The sequence below is a fragment of the Leptonotus elevatus genome, chromosome 11 (genome assembly GCF_054856555.1).
Source record: "Leptonotus elevatus isolate MCC_2025b chromosome 11, RoL_Lele_1.0, whole genome shotgun sequence".
NCBI lineage: Eukaryota > Metazoa > Chordata > Actinopteri > Syngnathiformes > Syngnathidae > Leptonotus > Leptonotus elevatus.
The window spans coordinates 23,228,666-23,245,434 of record NC_141249.1 but is presented as its reverse complement, the minus strand read 5'-3'; the positions used below and the strand labels follow the sequence as shown (position 1 = coordinate 23,245,434).

The window sequence follows — 16,769 nt, the reverse complement described above, 5'->3', positions numbered from 1 at the left end:
TGCGCAATTTAGTGCTGTACATATTATTTTTTGTTAATATTTAGGTGTACAATACTTAAGCCGTAAAGAATAAAAATATAATTGTTGCGTATATTTGCAGTGCTACAATTCCACGCAAATAAAATTACATAATAAATTAACCTGGTTTATTTTCATGTATTTATGTATTGTAGGCATTCTTTTAGAAGTATGAAACTAATACAAATATATTGGTAATTGTACTTTTATTTTCATGCATTTGATATAAAGCTGTGTAAAAATAATTTAAAAAAAACTAAAACATCTACATGAGGAAATACCAGAGTACCAAAATCATGATATTACACAAAAAATAAGAGTTGTAATTCAAATCAAATACTAAAACAACAATGTGGTTATTCACATTAAGTTTGGTGCAAGAAGATGCCTCTTTGAAATGTATCCATTTTATCAAGCTTCCTAAACCAAAAGTAATGAAAATCAAACATCTCTCTTATCTTGCTCCCAATAAACAAAGAGAATAACATCAAGAAGAATTATAGACAAGAATTATAAACAGACTTCACGCGGTCATGCTCCTTGACAATGGCGCCATGTTTTTGGGGATTCAACCAAAAATATTGTAAACGGTCTGTAGAACGACAAAACCGATAAAGAGTCAGCTTTTCCATTGCGGATGCTTCGGCAGACGCACGCTGCTCAATCGCTTGGTGCGTTGTGAGCCCGAGTTGACCCCCAAATGACTCAAGGTCAAGCTTCTGCCATTCTCGTCGGTGACACACCTGTGATTTCGGCCGTTTTGTAACTGGTCGATGCGTTGATCGCACACGCCGCATCTCGAGGGTTTCTTGCGTCCCCCTTGTGTCTAGTTTGAATTTGTCCGGAAAGACTCTGACGTGTGTGCGTTGCCCGGAGACTCTTTTGTCCCGTGTATGTATGTCCATGTGTCCTCTTGAGATGTTGCCTGCGGCTGACGGTGATTTTTGCACACGCGGAACACACGAAGGGCCAGTCGGCAGCGTTGTGCGTCTTCGGGCGTCGTCCAAGGGTTCTCCATGTTGACGAACGCTTTGCCGCAGAGAAAGGGTTCTGCTATCCGTCTCGGAGGACGCGGCGGGGATGTCCACGTGAGCAGTGCTGCTGGATTCTCCACAGTCTTCCCCATCAGCTTTGGCTGCATTTAACTTCTCCGCACTTGGGCGAGGAGGCGTTGTGGTCAGAACTTCATCCTCTTCACACTTCAAACGGTCCAAGGGAATGTGTTGACACCAGCCTGTGAAGTTCTTCCCCACCCCGACTGCGCCACACGCCCTTTTTATTGTGGCTCTTGTTGAGCACCTGCTCAGAGGGACCCTTTTGTGGACCCTCTACCAACACTTGCTGCACATCTGCAAGTAAACACAAGAGAGGTTAGGAAAATGCGAAGATTTGAGCCAACACAAATCGGATGCCATTACATCACAAAAGTACAACAAAAAAAAAACGTGAGAAAATGTGTATGTTTACGTGTCTGTGTGTCTTTGAAACAAACTTATAAGAATAAAACACGACATCCGCCAATGCTATCGTCTCCTTAATACTTTCAAGGTAAAGATTAATAAAAACAAATTCAACACACCAGTTTTGTGTAGAAGAACGCGAGGCTTGACAACAGCCGCCAGAAGCTTGTCTCGTCGCTTCACCTCCTCTGTTGTTCGACGGATTTTCTCCTCATACTCTAATATCGTTTTTTCAAAAATGTGAACGATTTCCTCCATGGCCACGTTTAGACGCCGTTGCATTACTTCTCTCAATATCGTAACTTTACACATTTGAGCACAATCGCGCTAGCTTCCTACGTCTTGCTAACTTGAGCGCATCACTCAAATAGTTTTCCGAAACCAAGCTCTAGATAAGTCGAATAACTCCAAAATAATCTACTTTGAGACGAGATGTATGTTTTATCTAAACGTTGAGACGCTGCAACAATGGTTTTGCTTTGGCGTGCAAAATTACGACGCGAGAACCATTCAACCAAACAGCGGGTGGAAACCCACGCGCTTGCGCGCTGGTTTGTTTTCTTCTCTCGGCGTTTAATGGCGGTTGACAAATAACACTTAGGGAATTACCGCCATCTGCTGTTAAGAAGGGAAAATTACTCAACTCAACTTTCTTTGTATAAAAAAACAAACACTTAACCATCACTAGAAGATAGAAGAGATTAGATTAGATGTCAAATGGATATGGGAAATTGTGTTTTTTTTATGAAAGTGTAAACAAAGATTTGGATTTTTATGCAATTATGTTGAAAAAACTTGGCTTGATTATCAACATTGGACATGTTCTAAAGGGACACAGATTGATAATCTCACCATTACGGACATAAATTGTTCTTTTAAATAATAAATTTGACTTTTGCATTAACAATATTATTTTACTAACTTTAAACACAAACGTCGTTTCTTTAGAACAAAACCAAATATTGCTCAGTGGAAAAAGGAATTGAAATCTTATAATTGTCTGTCACTTATTAATACCAAGAATGCAACAAGACTGGTGTCATTGATTGAAAGACTTTACTTGTGATTAATTTGTTTATTGCCCTTTTTTGTCCTTTATTCGAAAGAAAAATGCCCTGCGTTCTATAGTTGTTTGATTGTACTCTTTATGTGCATTTTGGAGATAATTTAAATAGGATTGTAGCTATTTTTGTTTGAACTTGAATTAAAACTTCACTGCCTACAAATTGCTGTACATCATACATGCAATGACAAGTAGAACAAAATAGCAGAAAATATATTAATAAATATAAGTAGGTAAATAAATACAATTTGAAGACAAGTAGGTAAGTGAAACATATAATACATTAACACAAAATACAGCAGGCACCATAAAACACTGAAACAATGTTGAGTCAAAAGTCAAAGAATAAGATGACTTTTAAAAAGGGATTTAAAAAAAAAAGGAGACTGCCTAATATTAGTTACACCTACTTTAATACTAACAAAAAAACAACGTAATGTTCACTTAGAAACTACAATAAATCAATGTCTTCATATCAGTTGTGTTTAATAACCCAAACAAAATTTGACATTTACTCTTTTCCAGTATCTCTATTACATCAATGTTGCCATAAGATCCATTGTTGGGCTTGTCAGCAAAACAAAATGCTTGACAATATTGAAATGTTGCCACCTGGCAGTGACGTCACGACGATTGTTGATAGAATCAAAAAAGTTCTGAGGCTGTGAAGGTGTCTGATGAAGATTTGTGATTGCATGAATGTTTCGTCTGTCCTCATTTCATCATCAAAACAGACACTACAATAAATTCGGTCCTTTCTCCGACCCGAGTCCCTACACACAGGACAAAAACAGGGGAAACAAAATGGCTGACCACCCTGACGTAGCTCGATTGCCTTAACGAGCATACTTACCGTATGTTCAAAATGGATCTTGGATTTCTTAAGAATGTTCATTATGTACAATCCGTAAATCACTTATTTTGATAACATCTACCAAATTATCTTGAACTGAGATTTTTTTATGTTTTACTGTTTAATAGCTCCAGAGTGACGTCATCATGCATGTCAAATTTTCACACGTTTTATTGTAAACTAAAAAGTGGAGAGAAAAAAGACAAAATAGAGAAACATCAAAAGCATGAAAACCTCCCACATTTCGGGAACAATGGAAAAAAAAAACGTATTTCCAGTTGTGTATGTCTAAATAATAATGATAGCCTTAAAAATGTTCTAAGCTATTTTTTTATGATAAACTGCTACTGTTATCACAATTTGCATGATACTGTACTACTTAGTTGTTGAAATAAAAACGTTGACCAAACAATTCTTCCACGTGCTCACCCTAGTTGTACTCGACGACGCACTTGTGTTTTCTGATGCCTTCTTTACGAGTGAAGCGTTTGTCGCAAACGTCGCAGCTGAACGGCTTCTCGCCCGTGTGCGTCCTCATGTGTCTCTCCAGCCGCGACCTTTTGGTGAACCCTCGGGTGCAAAACAAACAAGAGATCGGGTGCTCGGGAGCACTGCCCGCGCCGAAGACCGGGCTCGTCGTCTTACCGTATTGACCGGCGGCCCTTTTGCCGCTTGCGTGCGTGTTCATGTGTCTCTTCAGGTGGTGCCTTCGAGTGAACGCGTTGCCGCACACGGCGCACGCAAAAGGCCTGACGTTCATGTGAGTCTTGAGATGTATGGTCAGGTTGCTCTGGAGGGTGAAGGCCTTGTTGCACATGGCGCAGCTGAACGGCGCGTCCGCGCAACTCATGCGCGTCTTCGTGCATTGTCGCAAGTTTCTCGTGTTGCCAAAGGCTTTGGCGCACTGCGGGAAGCTCGGGGGGCTGCCGTTTGCGGGTGGCGGCGCGTAGCGTTCGGGGTCCTCCAAAGGTACTCCGGGGGTCTCGGTCTTGGGAGACAATGCGTCATCCATGTCTGATAGCGGCGCAATGTTGTCAGATTCTTCGCAATGCTCGCCAACAACTTCGTGTTGAAACTCTGAGGACGGACCTTCGTCCTTTAAATGGACATCCTTCAAAGGGAACGTGTTGATACCAATCTCCGCCATCTCTCCGCCTGTAAGCTGTTTCCCTGTTTCCTGACGACTCGGAATGTTCTCCTCTTCCATTTCCATTTTAATGACACTTTGGTTCTGGAGGCACTCCTCCACCTTCTCCTTCTTCACCTCCTCCTCCTCCTGCTGAGAGGGTCCAACTTGTGGACTCTCCCCCAACACCACTTGGTGCACCTCTGCAAGGACATGCAGACAGGTTTGGAAAAGTGAAAACTGAACATGGAATCACTGATTTATAGCACATTTCATACACAAAGCAAGTCGATTGACAATTCCGAACATCCGGGCATTTCTTGATATTTCCGCAATGTAACGCTTCATTTTCACGGACCGGCTAATTGTATTGCTTTTGCCTGTGACTACCATACAAACCACTCAGGCATATTGTTTTAGTAGTCAAACAACATTTTATCATATTTTCAAATCCATAATCATCCTTACAAATCAAATTACAACGATCCAATGTCCAATGCTTTTCACCGAGAAATGCTGCATTCGAAGAAAGTAGGAAATCGGAATTATCCAACTCTGATTGAGTCAGTTCAAATGTAAATTAGAGACACATGTTTATGTGACACAACGTGATTTGAAAATGATGCGTAAGCCAGAACAAACAAAAATTATTTAGCGGAATCAGCCATCTTTGTTGTTTACATTTGCCTTAGGCTTAAACGGTTAGCCTTGGAGGGAAAAATTGGGTCACTCCGATTTCAAACCCTCCCCGAATGCAGCATAAGACCGCCATTTTGACTTGTGACGTACGCTCGGAATTGTCAATATGTTTCACATTCTGTTATTAAAAGTACAACATTTCAAAACAGATACAGACTTAAAGAGATTTAAAAGCTTAAGCCCGCATCCCACTGAGGAAGCTAATGTTGATTTCTCGTCATGGTTCATTCAAAGTTGCAACGTTCGCCAACAGTTTCAATGTTTTTTCTTGTCACAAGATTATCAACATGTTCAAAATGTTATACGTCAAACTTTTTAAGTAGTGTATATGACTTGGCTCAACAAACGTCACCATTTTAAGACGTTTGTCTTGATTTTCTACGGAAGGTAGCGTGGAAGAAATTAAAGCCGCGTACCTCATCTAAACGAAGTGGATGGTCCATTTACGAATCGCCTAAAGCCTCCTAATAAAAATAAATAATTGAGTCGAAACAAGTCAACAAACCTTCTCGACGAACGCCACCTTGAGACTTTAAAGCGGCGTCCAGCAGCGCGCCTTGTCGATCTTTCTCCTCTTTTGTTCGACGAAGCTCCTCCTCATACGCTAATATTGTTCTTTCAAAAAGTTGAAATATTCCCTCCATGGCAACGTTTAGTCGCTGCTTCATTAACTCTCTCAGAATTGTGACTTTACACATTTTAATACAATCGCTTAGCCAGCCACGTACCGTTAATTTAAATGTTTCACTTGCCACTAGCGCTAAGCTAAATGACGATTAAGAGATTTCTTCTTCTTTCTTTTATTTGAGCACTGGAAGTAATGTTCAATTGCTTACCGCCACCTGGCGACTGATATTTCCTAAAACCAAATACAGTACATACTTTCATTTATGAAGTCACACGTCACAAATTTAAATTTTAAATTACAAATAAAAATACATAAAAATGTACAAATGTATTGATATGTAAGTTTTTGTTTTTTTTAAGCATATACGGTACATAGTTTATTCACCAGATTTGCATCTGGTCATTTGCCCAATTACTTTCAGGTTGTTGTCAGATTTTTGCCTTATTCTGTTAATTGACAGATTTTTATCTGATTTTTAAAAATTATTTTTCATCAAATCAATTGTCTTTTTTTGTGTCAATTATTTTTTAAAACTCTTTGTCCAATGTTACCCGAAATTGTCCACCGCTATCGCTAACCTATGCTAACCCAGTAGCAAAGTCATGATTACAGCTATTGTCATGAATAATAATTGTAAGCACCCCCTGGTTCATTATTTGTGATGAATGTTATTTATTCAACCTTTGCTTATTCGGGTAAGGCGATTGAGAACATCACATTTGCTGCAAACAGCAGACTAAAACAAAGCAAAACTAAAAGCAAAACAAAAAAATACAAAATGTACAGTGTGTTATAATGACATGATACATTTACATCATAGCACGTGGCGAATAAAAGGTCGATTACAAACCCGGGCAGCAATCATGGATGTACGATACCAATTTTTTTCCAGACAGACACCAGAACAAGCATTCATCAAGTACCAATACCTCTTGTACATTTAAAACATCACATTTCTTTGAACTTTGTGAACAAATATCATTATTTCTGAAGCAGATGATGATTTGTTGATGTGTCAAAATGCCTTTAGAATAGCGCCAACTACTGACCAGGAGGATTTACTCAATGTCACATTTGAATATTTTTTTTTTCCCGTATCAAGTGACACATACCTTAAAACCAAAGCTGGTATTGGTACTTGCTCATCCCAAATGTACAGTATCCCTCACCAACTTTTTAAACACTGATACGGAGGTGAATGTTATGATTTGTTGCAGAAGATCAACCAAAAATAGTGCAAACTTCAGAAATGGAGTGTGTGGGTGGTGGTATGCGCGGTGAGCAGAAATTTGTAGAAATTAGAGAGTAAGTAGAAAATGTTTTGTAAAACTATTCAAACACAACAATCATTAGAAATTTGCCCAAAAACATCTTAACAATGCCTTTTTTTTGGAGTTGTTTTATAATTTATGACTCAAAAATCCTCTAATTAGCAGATTAGCCCCATAACCGCTCACAGTAGACCCTTGGCCAGTAGTTTTCATGTTTGAATTTCCCACCCTGCGTCTGTGGATGTGATGTCATGCGTGTATTGTGTACGCGAGAAGAGGATGTGCACTTTTATTTTTCAGCCACATGTGGCAGTATTGAGTCAACATTCAATTTCCTGCATTGAGCAGCTTTAAAGAAAATCTATCAACAATGTTGTGTAGCTAAAATTATTATAACCTCCAGAAGAAGAAAAAAACAAAAACGCATCTGCCGTCGCAAAAAAAGTGAGCCAAATGTTGATCCCCCCCCCCCCCCCCCCCCCACACCCTCAAGTACACAAACTGCGTGAGCTTACTTTGTCGGCCATCCTGCATCTTCAGTTACTTCATTTGCCTCCCCAGAACATTTGTGGTTTTTAATTCTGTACTTAAAACGGAACCTTTGGAGACAGGCGTTGCACTGGAACGGTTTCTCGCCGGTGTGTATTCTCATGTGCTGCGGGAAGTACGATTTGTTCCCAAAGCTTTTTGCGCAAATTGGACAGCGGAGCGGTTTCTTGTCAGAACGCGACTTGATGCGTTTCTTCCCACGCTTCTCCGAAGTGACCGGTTTCTCCGCCGCGTGCGTCGCCACGTGCGCGACAAAATCCGATCCTTCGAGACAACTTTCACCACAAACGCGACACTTACTGTATTTCTTGTCCGAAGGCGACTTGATGCGCTTCTCGGACCCGCCAGCTTTCTCGCCCGTGTGCGTGGCCATGTGCGTTGCGAAAGCTCTTCTTTTCAGAAAGGTTTTGCCACAAACTTGACAATTCCAGCCCGTGTGTGTCATTATGTGTCTGTTCAAATATTCCTTTAAACTGAATCGTTTGTCACAGAAAGAGCAGAGGTACGGTTTCTCTCCGGTGTGTTGCATCATGTGTCTTTTCAAGCCGGCCCTCGACGAGAAGGTTTTCTTACATTCATAGCAGTGTCTGTTGTCGGCGGAGTCTTCCTCGTCAACGCTTCTCTTGCCTTCAAGCTCCTCATCCAGATTGCTCCGACGAGCGCCGTCAACGCAAGGCGGCGGCTCGTTCTCGCTTCCCACCAACACCTGCTGAATGTCTGCAACATCTAAGCGGAGCAAAACAGCGTTTGTGTCATCGGGCCAAAGTCATTGGAAGCGACGTAAAAACGGTTTGCATCGTTATAAACATGACAACTTTTGTTGGAGATACTGGAAAAAGGCGTTTGGTAACAAGAAGATTTATATTGATTACATGTGACAATTTACATTTTTGGTCGTCGTGGAAGTTGACAGAAAAGTTATTTTAAAAATAAGGAAAAAACTAACAAAAATTTAATTTACGTATTAAGACAAAAATGAAAATACGTTTAAAAACTAAACTTTACGTTTACAAAACTAACTATAATGTCCTTCCATTTAGTCTTTGGTAATTAATTTAATGCACGAGCCTTTGGGGGATGATTTTAAATGTGATTTTAAGTCGATTCATTTTGATATTAACCGGAATACGGACGTTTGAAAGTGTGTGACACAGAAGTGACGTCATCTAGCAGCAGCCAATAGAAAAGCACCTTTGACGATTTTTTCATGCTTGTCGATGCTAACTTCCTGTTGGCATTTGAATGGGATCCTCCCTTCGCTTTTAGCATTAGCGCTAGGCTAGCGATGCTTTTAAAAACAAAGCATGTCTTGTATTAAAAAAATATAGACAGTGGATGTAATTCTTAACGTGTGTTTAGTTTTACAGTAACCTTCAACTGAGGTGTCATTAAACGGCTTAAAGGACGCTCGGGGGACAACAGAATAACATACGCCACACACTTGCTAGTTGCTAAGCAAGCAAAAATGGTGCATTCAGGGTACTTTGACAGTGTCGGAAACGTCGCTTTTTTTTTCTCGATAACGTTTTATGGGGAAAATAATTGAAAATAATGCTTTGGCCGTGCCCTACTTCGGAGAGATGCCCGCCATATTTGTTGTTATTGTGATGTGTCATATCACCTTTGAACTTCTTTTTCGTCCTCAACGCTTCTTCCCCGCCGTCGGTGTAATACGTGTCGGAAGAGTTGAGCGTGTCTGCATCCGAGTGGGGCTCGTCGCCGACCCGTGGCTCGTCTTTTGTCGCCGCGCGTTGGCCGCAGTCGGCGGAATCCACCGGCTTCTCCTCGTCCTCCTCCTTTATGTGCGACCTCAAGTGCAATATGAGCCGGCCTCGGCTCAGGAAGCTTTTCCGGCAAACGGTGCAGGTGAACGGTTTGTGGCCGTAGTGCTGCTTCTCGTGTCTGATCATGCTCTGCTTGAAGGAGAAACATTGACCGCAAACCGGACACGCGTAAGGTTTGGCTCCGGTGTGTATGACCATGTGCGCCTTCAAACTTGCATTGGAGGGACACGTTTTGCCGCACTGAAGGCACTGACAGTTGCCGGCGTCGGCGTTGCTGTCGCTCTCCAAAGTTTCGTCGTCGCGCTTGGGATCCGACGGCGGCGCTTGGGCTCTTTCTTCATCCCTCGTATGTTTGCACATGTGCCTCTTCAGATGATGCTTCCAGGAGAACCTTTTCTCACAAACCGGGCAAACAAAGCGTTTGTCTCTCGTGTGCGTTTCCGTGTGTTGCTTCAAACTTTTGCGGTTGAAAAAGGTTTTCTCGCACACCGCGCAGTCAAACTCAATGTTGGCGTTTGAATTCTTGCCCGCCTGCAAAAGTTGCGCTTGTGATCCTTCGCCGGCTTCTGTTGCTTGACTTGCTGGTTTCCTCTTGCGTCTCTTCACAAAATTCTTCAAGGAGTATTTTTTAGTTTGGTCTCCCGCGTGCGTGACGAGCGCGTGATTTTTCAAACCCGCTTTGCTGTAAAACGATTTGTCACACTGAGAGCAGTGAAAATCCTTCTTGCCGCTGTGATGTTTCGGATGATCGGCATCGGCGTGAGAAGCCGCCTCTCGGTCGTCGTCGCTGTGATGAGTGTCAGAGGAGTTTGACACGATGTCGTCTATATCCGACAACGGCGCAAACAGGCTGTCCGGCTCCGACTGGAGATCCTCACAGCGCTCGCCATCCGCTTCAGATTTGCGCTCGTCGCTCGGATTGCGCTCCGAGACCCCCGGAAGCTGCTCTGCGTCCGGGCTGCTCCGCACATCCTCGTCTTCCTTTTTAATGGCTGGCTCCTCCTGCTGCTGCTCAGAAGGAAGCTCTCTTTGTCGCGGCTGCTGCTGCAGCACAGCTGCGACACGAAAGGGACGAGAAACATGATTGAAACTGACATTTGTGTCAAACATCCAGTCGGGCAAGCACCCTCTCCCTTCCCATCAATGCACGTCTGATAAATTACATTGGGGAACAATTTGACCCCCCCAAAACATTTTGTGGAGTTATATTTTTATGCTGCACGTCATTCCAAAAATACAGTCAGTGGTCATTTTCAAGAACTGCCATTATTGATGGCTTTGATTGATAATGATTTAATTAATGCCAAACTAATTACATAACATGGGAATGACTAAATCTGAGGCGTGGTGACATTTACAGTATTTTATAGGATGAAAATCAGGACTTGGGTCACACCTTTTATTTAATTTCAATGGAAAACCAGAGACGTTAATTGCCCCTCATTTACAAAATTCAACCCATTTAAGTGATTTTGAAGTCATTGTAAAAGATTATCTGACGCTTTTTTTTTCTGGGCAAATTAGTGTGTTTTAGGATCTAACACCTCCGAAAATTACATAAACGTATACAATTATATTTACATATATATATATATATATATATATATATATATATATATATATATATATATATATATATATATATATATATATATATATATATATATATAATAACATACCTAACTTCATATCATGTAGCTGTGAGACTCAAAAAGGTTAATGACCTCTCACCCCTGGTTTTAGACAACAGCATTCATTTCCAATCAGTACGAATTGGCCCGGGAACAAAGAGACCAGTTGTCTTTATATAGCCAAAAAACAAACAATCGCGTACACCTTCGCACCCCCGCCGGTGCCACGCGCACATTCCTATCTTTTCTCTGCAATAACTCTACAGAAACAGTTACGAAGACAAAAACAAGCCAACCTTTTTTAAGTTGAACACGAAGGTGAGCTACGGTTGCAACCAGTTCGTTTTGCTGTCGCTCGTTCTCCTCTTTGTGTCGACAAAGTTTCTCCTCGTAGTCTGTTATAGTTCTCTCAAATAGTTCAAATATTTCGTCGGCGGCCACGTTCAGTCGCTCCTTCATTAATTCTTTCAACATTTTGACTTTGCACATGTTCACAATCGCGCTAGCTAATGCTAAGCACGACGTGCACGTTTGCCTCCTCTTTCTTTTTCGTCTTCTTCGTCGCAGTTTTCTTTACTGGCGCGTGGCAATCGACGGTCAAGGCGCATTACCGCCATCGACTGTGCTGAGGCCAACTTTGGAACATTACAAAAGAGCAAAGAAAGACGAGACAGTGAAGCGGGGCTTTAAACTATGGAGGTAAATATGGTGCAAAAGTAACTTGTACCTGTAAACTACACCTTTTTTTTTTACAGGTACAATTATTTTATTATTACAAGTACAAATCACGACTTTTACAGATACACATTTATACTTTTTTTCTACAGGGACCTTTTTTTTAATACAATTTGTTTTTGTTTTTTACAGGTACAAGTTACTTTTGCACCATAGTAAACTTAATTTCTTCTGTATATTTTTAAGATTAAACACTACCCCACTTTTCCTTAACTTTTAATGGATCAGAACGGCATGTGTCGCGGCATCAGCGACGTCACTTCCGCTTACGCCGCGGCACCAGCGACTCCACTTCTGCGTAAGCCGCGGCATCAGCAACTGCCTTTGCCTTTCCTCTTTACTTTTTTTTTTTTTTTTTTACTTTATGTCGCGACTCCATTCAACTTGGTGCCGCTGCCATTACTCATTCCACGGCATCGTGTGCGTTTATAAACGGGTTAGTTTTTCGTTTGTATGTTTACGAACTGCGTTTTTTTACAGTACATTCGTTGTCTTCAAAGTTAAATTCAGAATGAAAAAAATCCTTACAGGGATAAATAGTGTTAATATTTTTAAACGGTACTTCTTTAGCTTTGGGTGGAATGGGGAAACTTATATATTGGCATCTAATTGACTTAACATTTTAAAAAAATGTCGCCCTTACTGCTTGGGGTAGGTGCGGACGTGCAAACTTTGCCGCCATCTTTAACCGGGAGTCTGCGGCAATCGCCATTCCATATTCCCTAGCATAGCAGCTCTCAGCTTCAAGTTTAGTGACCCCTGGAAAAAAAGTTCAAGGCGATTTTTCTTTCATAGGTTGTAAGTTCAAACAACTTTATTTTTTTCATTCAACAATGGTTACATATTATTTCCATTAAACGAGACATACTCTTCTTTCTTTTTTCTTTTTCTTTTTAATATATATTAGGGCACACTTGCCTGACTTGAGTCCAGACAGTTCCGTTCCCATTCATTAACATTGCATGAGTGTGAATGGTTGTAAATCTTTTTATGTGGCTTGTGATTGACAGGCAACTGATCGATCAATCCAAGGTGTAGAAACTTGAAAGCCTTTTGCCCATGGACAGCTGGGACAGAGTTCACCTGCCCCAAAACAGGATAAGCTGTAAGGCTGGGTATTGATTCAGATTTCCAAAATCCATTCGATTCGATTCAGAAGGCCCCGATTCGATTCACGATTCACATTGATTTTCGATTCAGTTAAGGATTTCAGGCAGTACCAATTTTACTTTTATATGGAAGACATTCTCAGATGTATAAATGCTGCAAATAGAAACTTCTTGCTCTTAATTGGCGCATTAGTATGAAAATTTTTTTTTGATTATTTATTTTGTGCTTGTCCATAAATTCAATTTGACCATGAAAAAAAATTTGCATATTAAATCACAACCGCAATATTGAAGGGGAAATAAAAATAATTAGATTATTTTTTATAAATGGTTCAGCCCTACTTTTTACACAATTACTTTTCCGATGTGCGTGCGTTCTGAACTTCTCGCCACTTCTCGTCCTTCTAAGTCTCCAACTGTTCTTCGGCTTGGTCGCTCTGCTCCGTGTCAGAAGATTGCCACATGACGTCGTCCATATCCGACAGCGACGCAAAGTGGCCTGCTTGCTCTCCGCCATCTTCTGCCGTCACGAGTTGACCGGCGCTGCCGGAGGCCGAAGGGTTGTCCCCCACGTGCGTTCTCATGTGCGCGATGAGGCACTCGATGCCCGTCAAACTCTTGCTGCAAACCGAGCAGGTGAACGCGTTCTCCCCGGTGTGCATTCTCATGTGCTTTCTGAAATGCGAGCGGCGGGAAAAACTTTTGGCGCAGAACGAACAGGTGAAAATGTTCTCCCCGGTGTGCAGGCTCATGTGTATTCGGAGATACGAGCGACTTGAGAATCCTTTGGAGCAAACGGAGCAGGTGAAAGGTTTCTCGGCGTCGTGTATTCTCATGTGTTGCCTGAGATAAGATTTGTGGGAGAAGTTTTTAGCGCACACGGGACAAGCGAAGGGTTTCTCCGACGTGTGCGTGCTCATGTGCAACGTGAGGTAATTGCTGCACGAGAAACTTTTGGCGCAGAGCGAACACGCGAACGGCTTCTCGGACGTGTGTATTCGCTTGTGTCGCTTCATTTCAAACTCCACGTAGAATCGTTTATCGCAAACGGAGCATGAGTACGGTTTCTCCCCCGTGTGTATCGCCATGTGTCGCTTCATGTTCTGCTTGATGGAGAATCGTTTATCGCAAACCGAGCAGGCGAAAGGTTTCTCCCCGGTGTGCGTTAACATGTGAGTTTTCAGACTTCCCTTGTTGGCGAAGGTTTTCTCGCATTCGGAACAGTTAAATTGTTTGCCGTCGGCGGGATGCGTCACGTCGCCTTCTGAGTTTTTCACAGTGTCCGGCGCTTCTTTGGGGTCGTCGCTGTCGTCGACGTCAGACGACGGCGACATCGTGTCTTCCATATCCGACAGCGGGGCGAAGTTGTCCGGCTGCGAGCGGACATCTTCGGCGTGTTCTCCGTCCGCTTCCGTCGGCACGTGTTGACTGGAGCTGCTGGAGGTGCAAGGTTTCTCCGCCGCGTGCCTTTTCATGTGCATTCGGAAATGCGAGCTGCGGGAGAAACTTCTGCCGCATACCGAACACGTGAACGGCTTCTCGGACGTGTGCGTCAGCATGTGTCTCTTCATTTCGAATTTATCGTAGAACCTTTTATCACAAAACGAGCAGGAGTGGGGTTTCTCCCCCGTGTGTATCGCCATGTGTCTCCGCATATTCTGCTTGAAGGAGAATCTTTTGTCACAAACAGAACAGGCGAAAGGTTTCTCTCCGGTGTGCGTCACCATGTGATTTCGTAAGACGCTTTTGTTGGTAAACGTTTTGCCACATCCAGAGCAAATGTAGAGTTTGGTTTCGGCGTGATACGTCATATCGTCCTCGGACTTCTTCTTCTTGGCTCTCGGCGGTTCTTTGGCGTCGTCGCTGTGATCGGTGTCGGAAGACTGCGACATGGCGTCGTCCATATCTGACAGCGGCGCGTATTCGTCGGCTTCTGCTATGCGCTGACTCGAGCCGCTGGACGCCAAAGCTTTGTCCCCGGCGTGTGTTCTCACGTGCTCCGTCATGGCGGCCTCGTCTCGGAATCTTCTGTCGCAAACTGAGCAGGGGAAAAAAGCTTTCCCCTCCGCGTGCACGCTCATGTGCCGCTTCATGTGATGCTTCAAGGAGAATCTTTTATTGCAAACGGTGCAGACGAAAGGTTTCTCCCCGGTGTGCGTTACCATGTGGTTTTTCAAAACGCTTTTGTTGGTAAACGTTTTCCCACATTCAGGGCAGTCAAATTGTTTGTTGTCGCCGCGATGCGACCCTTTTGACTTCTTTTTAGTTTTCAAAGCTTCTTTGTCGTCATCGCTGTGATCCGTGTCGGACGAGTGTGACATCATGTCGTCCATATCTGAGGGAGGGGTGCCGTGTTCTCCGGTAGATTTCATCGTCGTGTGCTGACTTGACTTCTCCTCGCTTTGAGTGTGATGACGCTGTAACGACGGACCTTCATCGTCTTCGCTCTTCACGCGGATGCCGGTCCAGGTGAACTCCGTAACCTCCAGCTGCTCCAGCCCTGGAAGCTTCTCCCCGGCCTGATTGCTCCATATGTCCTCCTCTTCCTCTTTAATGTGGGGGGGCTTTGCTGGATCCTCACACTGGGTCCAAGAAGGAGCCCCTTCTTGACGCTCCACTTGCTGCACGTCTGCAGCAAACAAGGGAAAATAACAACAGCGTGTGTCTTGATAAAAAAAAAAAAAAAAAATCCAGGGCTGAACAATTTCAAAAACAGCGCAATGTAGTAGAATGTCATTTTCAAATTGTAAAAGAAACAAACTAATGAAATGTTGTACTTTTGAAAAAGACTACAATTGTTAAGTTAAGCCCAAAGCGCCCTCGAAGAGCCGAGTCGACCATTAATTGACGTTTACTGCACTTACAATTTAACACCAAAGCATCCAAATGACAAACACAAAACTCTTGAAAATGTTTATATTAGTTGAGATCTCGAACGCGATTGGTCACATCGGCGGCTCTCTTAAACTCTGCATTTTTGCAGTTAAAAACAAAACCTTTCACCTTTAAACACCTTTTATTATGAATGAAACGTTCGAGACATTGTTGAGTAATCGGTTAAGAAAATTCCCCTCCAAAATGTTAAATCGTTGAGGAAAGAAGGAGTCAACAAACCTGCTTTTGGCGACGCCACACGAGGCTTGGAAACGTCATCCCGTCGTCGTCGCTCGTTCTCGTCTTTGTTTCGCCAAAGTTGCTCCTCGTACTCCGCTATGGTTCGCTCGAACAGTTCGATGACCTCCTCGACGGCCACGTTCAGTCGCTGCTTCACCAACGTTCGCAGCATTTTGACTTTGCACATTTCTTTACACGATGAAGTTAGCGACGTGTCGCTAACCCTCGGCGTCTCCCTGTTAGCAAGCTAAGCTAACTCGAAATAACTGCAGAATCCGTTTTGACGAAACTCGAAGGAAGCGTTGCTTTTTCAGATGTTTGTCTATTAGATGACATGCATGTGTGGGGATATAAGCTTGAAGTCAATAAAGAAAATAGGGAACGTTCGCGGTGGCTCTTAGAACGACGTCCTGCTAACTTAATCCTTTTTTTCTTCTTCGTGAGTTAGGTATGAGTGGCAAACGACCTTTGGATGCATTAGCGCCACCCTCAGGAGGAGCGGAGCTCAGGCCTAGCATTTGATACATTTTCCACATTCGCCATAAAAAAATATACAGTATTCAGTTTTGCATATGGTATCTCAAAAAAGTAAATACACCTTTAAATTTCTGCAAATATTTGTTTTCATGGGACACTAATGAATAAATGCGACATTCATTTATTCACTATTGTAATGTTTCTAGAAGTATTGCAGTAAATTGTAAGAAAAAGTTAGACACCCTGCAGTTT

At 42.5% G+C, this 16,769-nt stretch overlaps 3 protein-coding genes across 4 annotated transcripts; all 3 read right to left on the bottom strand.

Annotated features, from left to right (window-relative positions):
• Window positions 1-207: 207 nt before the first annotated feature.
• Window positions 208-5,996, bottom strand: LOC147166558 (uncharacterized). Of its 2 annotated transcripts, none has more exons than XM_086090282.1 (3): window positions 5,725-5,996; window positions 4,040-4,723; window positions 208-1,367 (listed from the first exon to the last, which is right to left on the bottom strand). In XM_086090282.1, exons 1-3 carry the CDS (start codon window positions 5,915-5,917, stop codon window positions 1,213-1,215), a joined length of 1,032 nt encoding a protein of 343 aa, XP_085946408.1. In that variant the 5' UTR covers window positions 5,918-5,996; the 3' UTR covers window positions 208-1,212. The 2 variants fall into 2 exon arrangements, with proteins under 2 accessions (XP_085946408.1, XP_085946407.1); XM_086090281.1 differs by having other exon boundaries at window positions 1,225-1,367; window positions 3,824-4,723.
• Window positions 5,997-7,615: 1,619 nt separating this feature from the next.
• On the bottom strand, window positions 7,616-11,664 carry LOC147166557 (uncharacterized). Its single transcript, XM_086089392.1, has 3 exons — window positions 11,379-11,664; window positions 9,289-10,506; window positions 7,616-8,393 (listed from the first exon to the last, which is right to left on the bottom strand). Exons 1-3 carry the CDS (start codon window positions 11,569-11,571, stop codon window positions 7,630-7,632), a joined length of 2,175 nt encoding a protein of 724 aa, XP_085945518.1. The 5' UTR covers window positions 11,572-11,664; the 3' UTR covers window positions 7,616-7,629.
• Window positions 11,665-12,671: 1,007 nt separating this feature from the next.
• On the bottom strand, window positions 12,672-16,473 carry LOC147166556 (uncharacterized). Its single transcript, XM_086088983.1, has 2 exons — window positions 16,041-16,473; window positions 12,672-15,555 (listed from the first exon to the last, which is right to left on the bottom strand). Exons 1-2 carry the CDS (start codon window positions 16,225-16,227, stop codon window positions 13,331-13,333), a joined length of 2,412 nt encoding a protein of 803 aa, XP_085945109.1. The 5' UTR covers window positions 16,228-16,473; the 3' UTR covers window positions 12,672-13,330.
• Window positions 16,474-16,769: the final 296 nt, after the last annotated feature.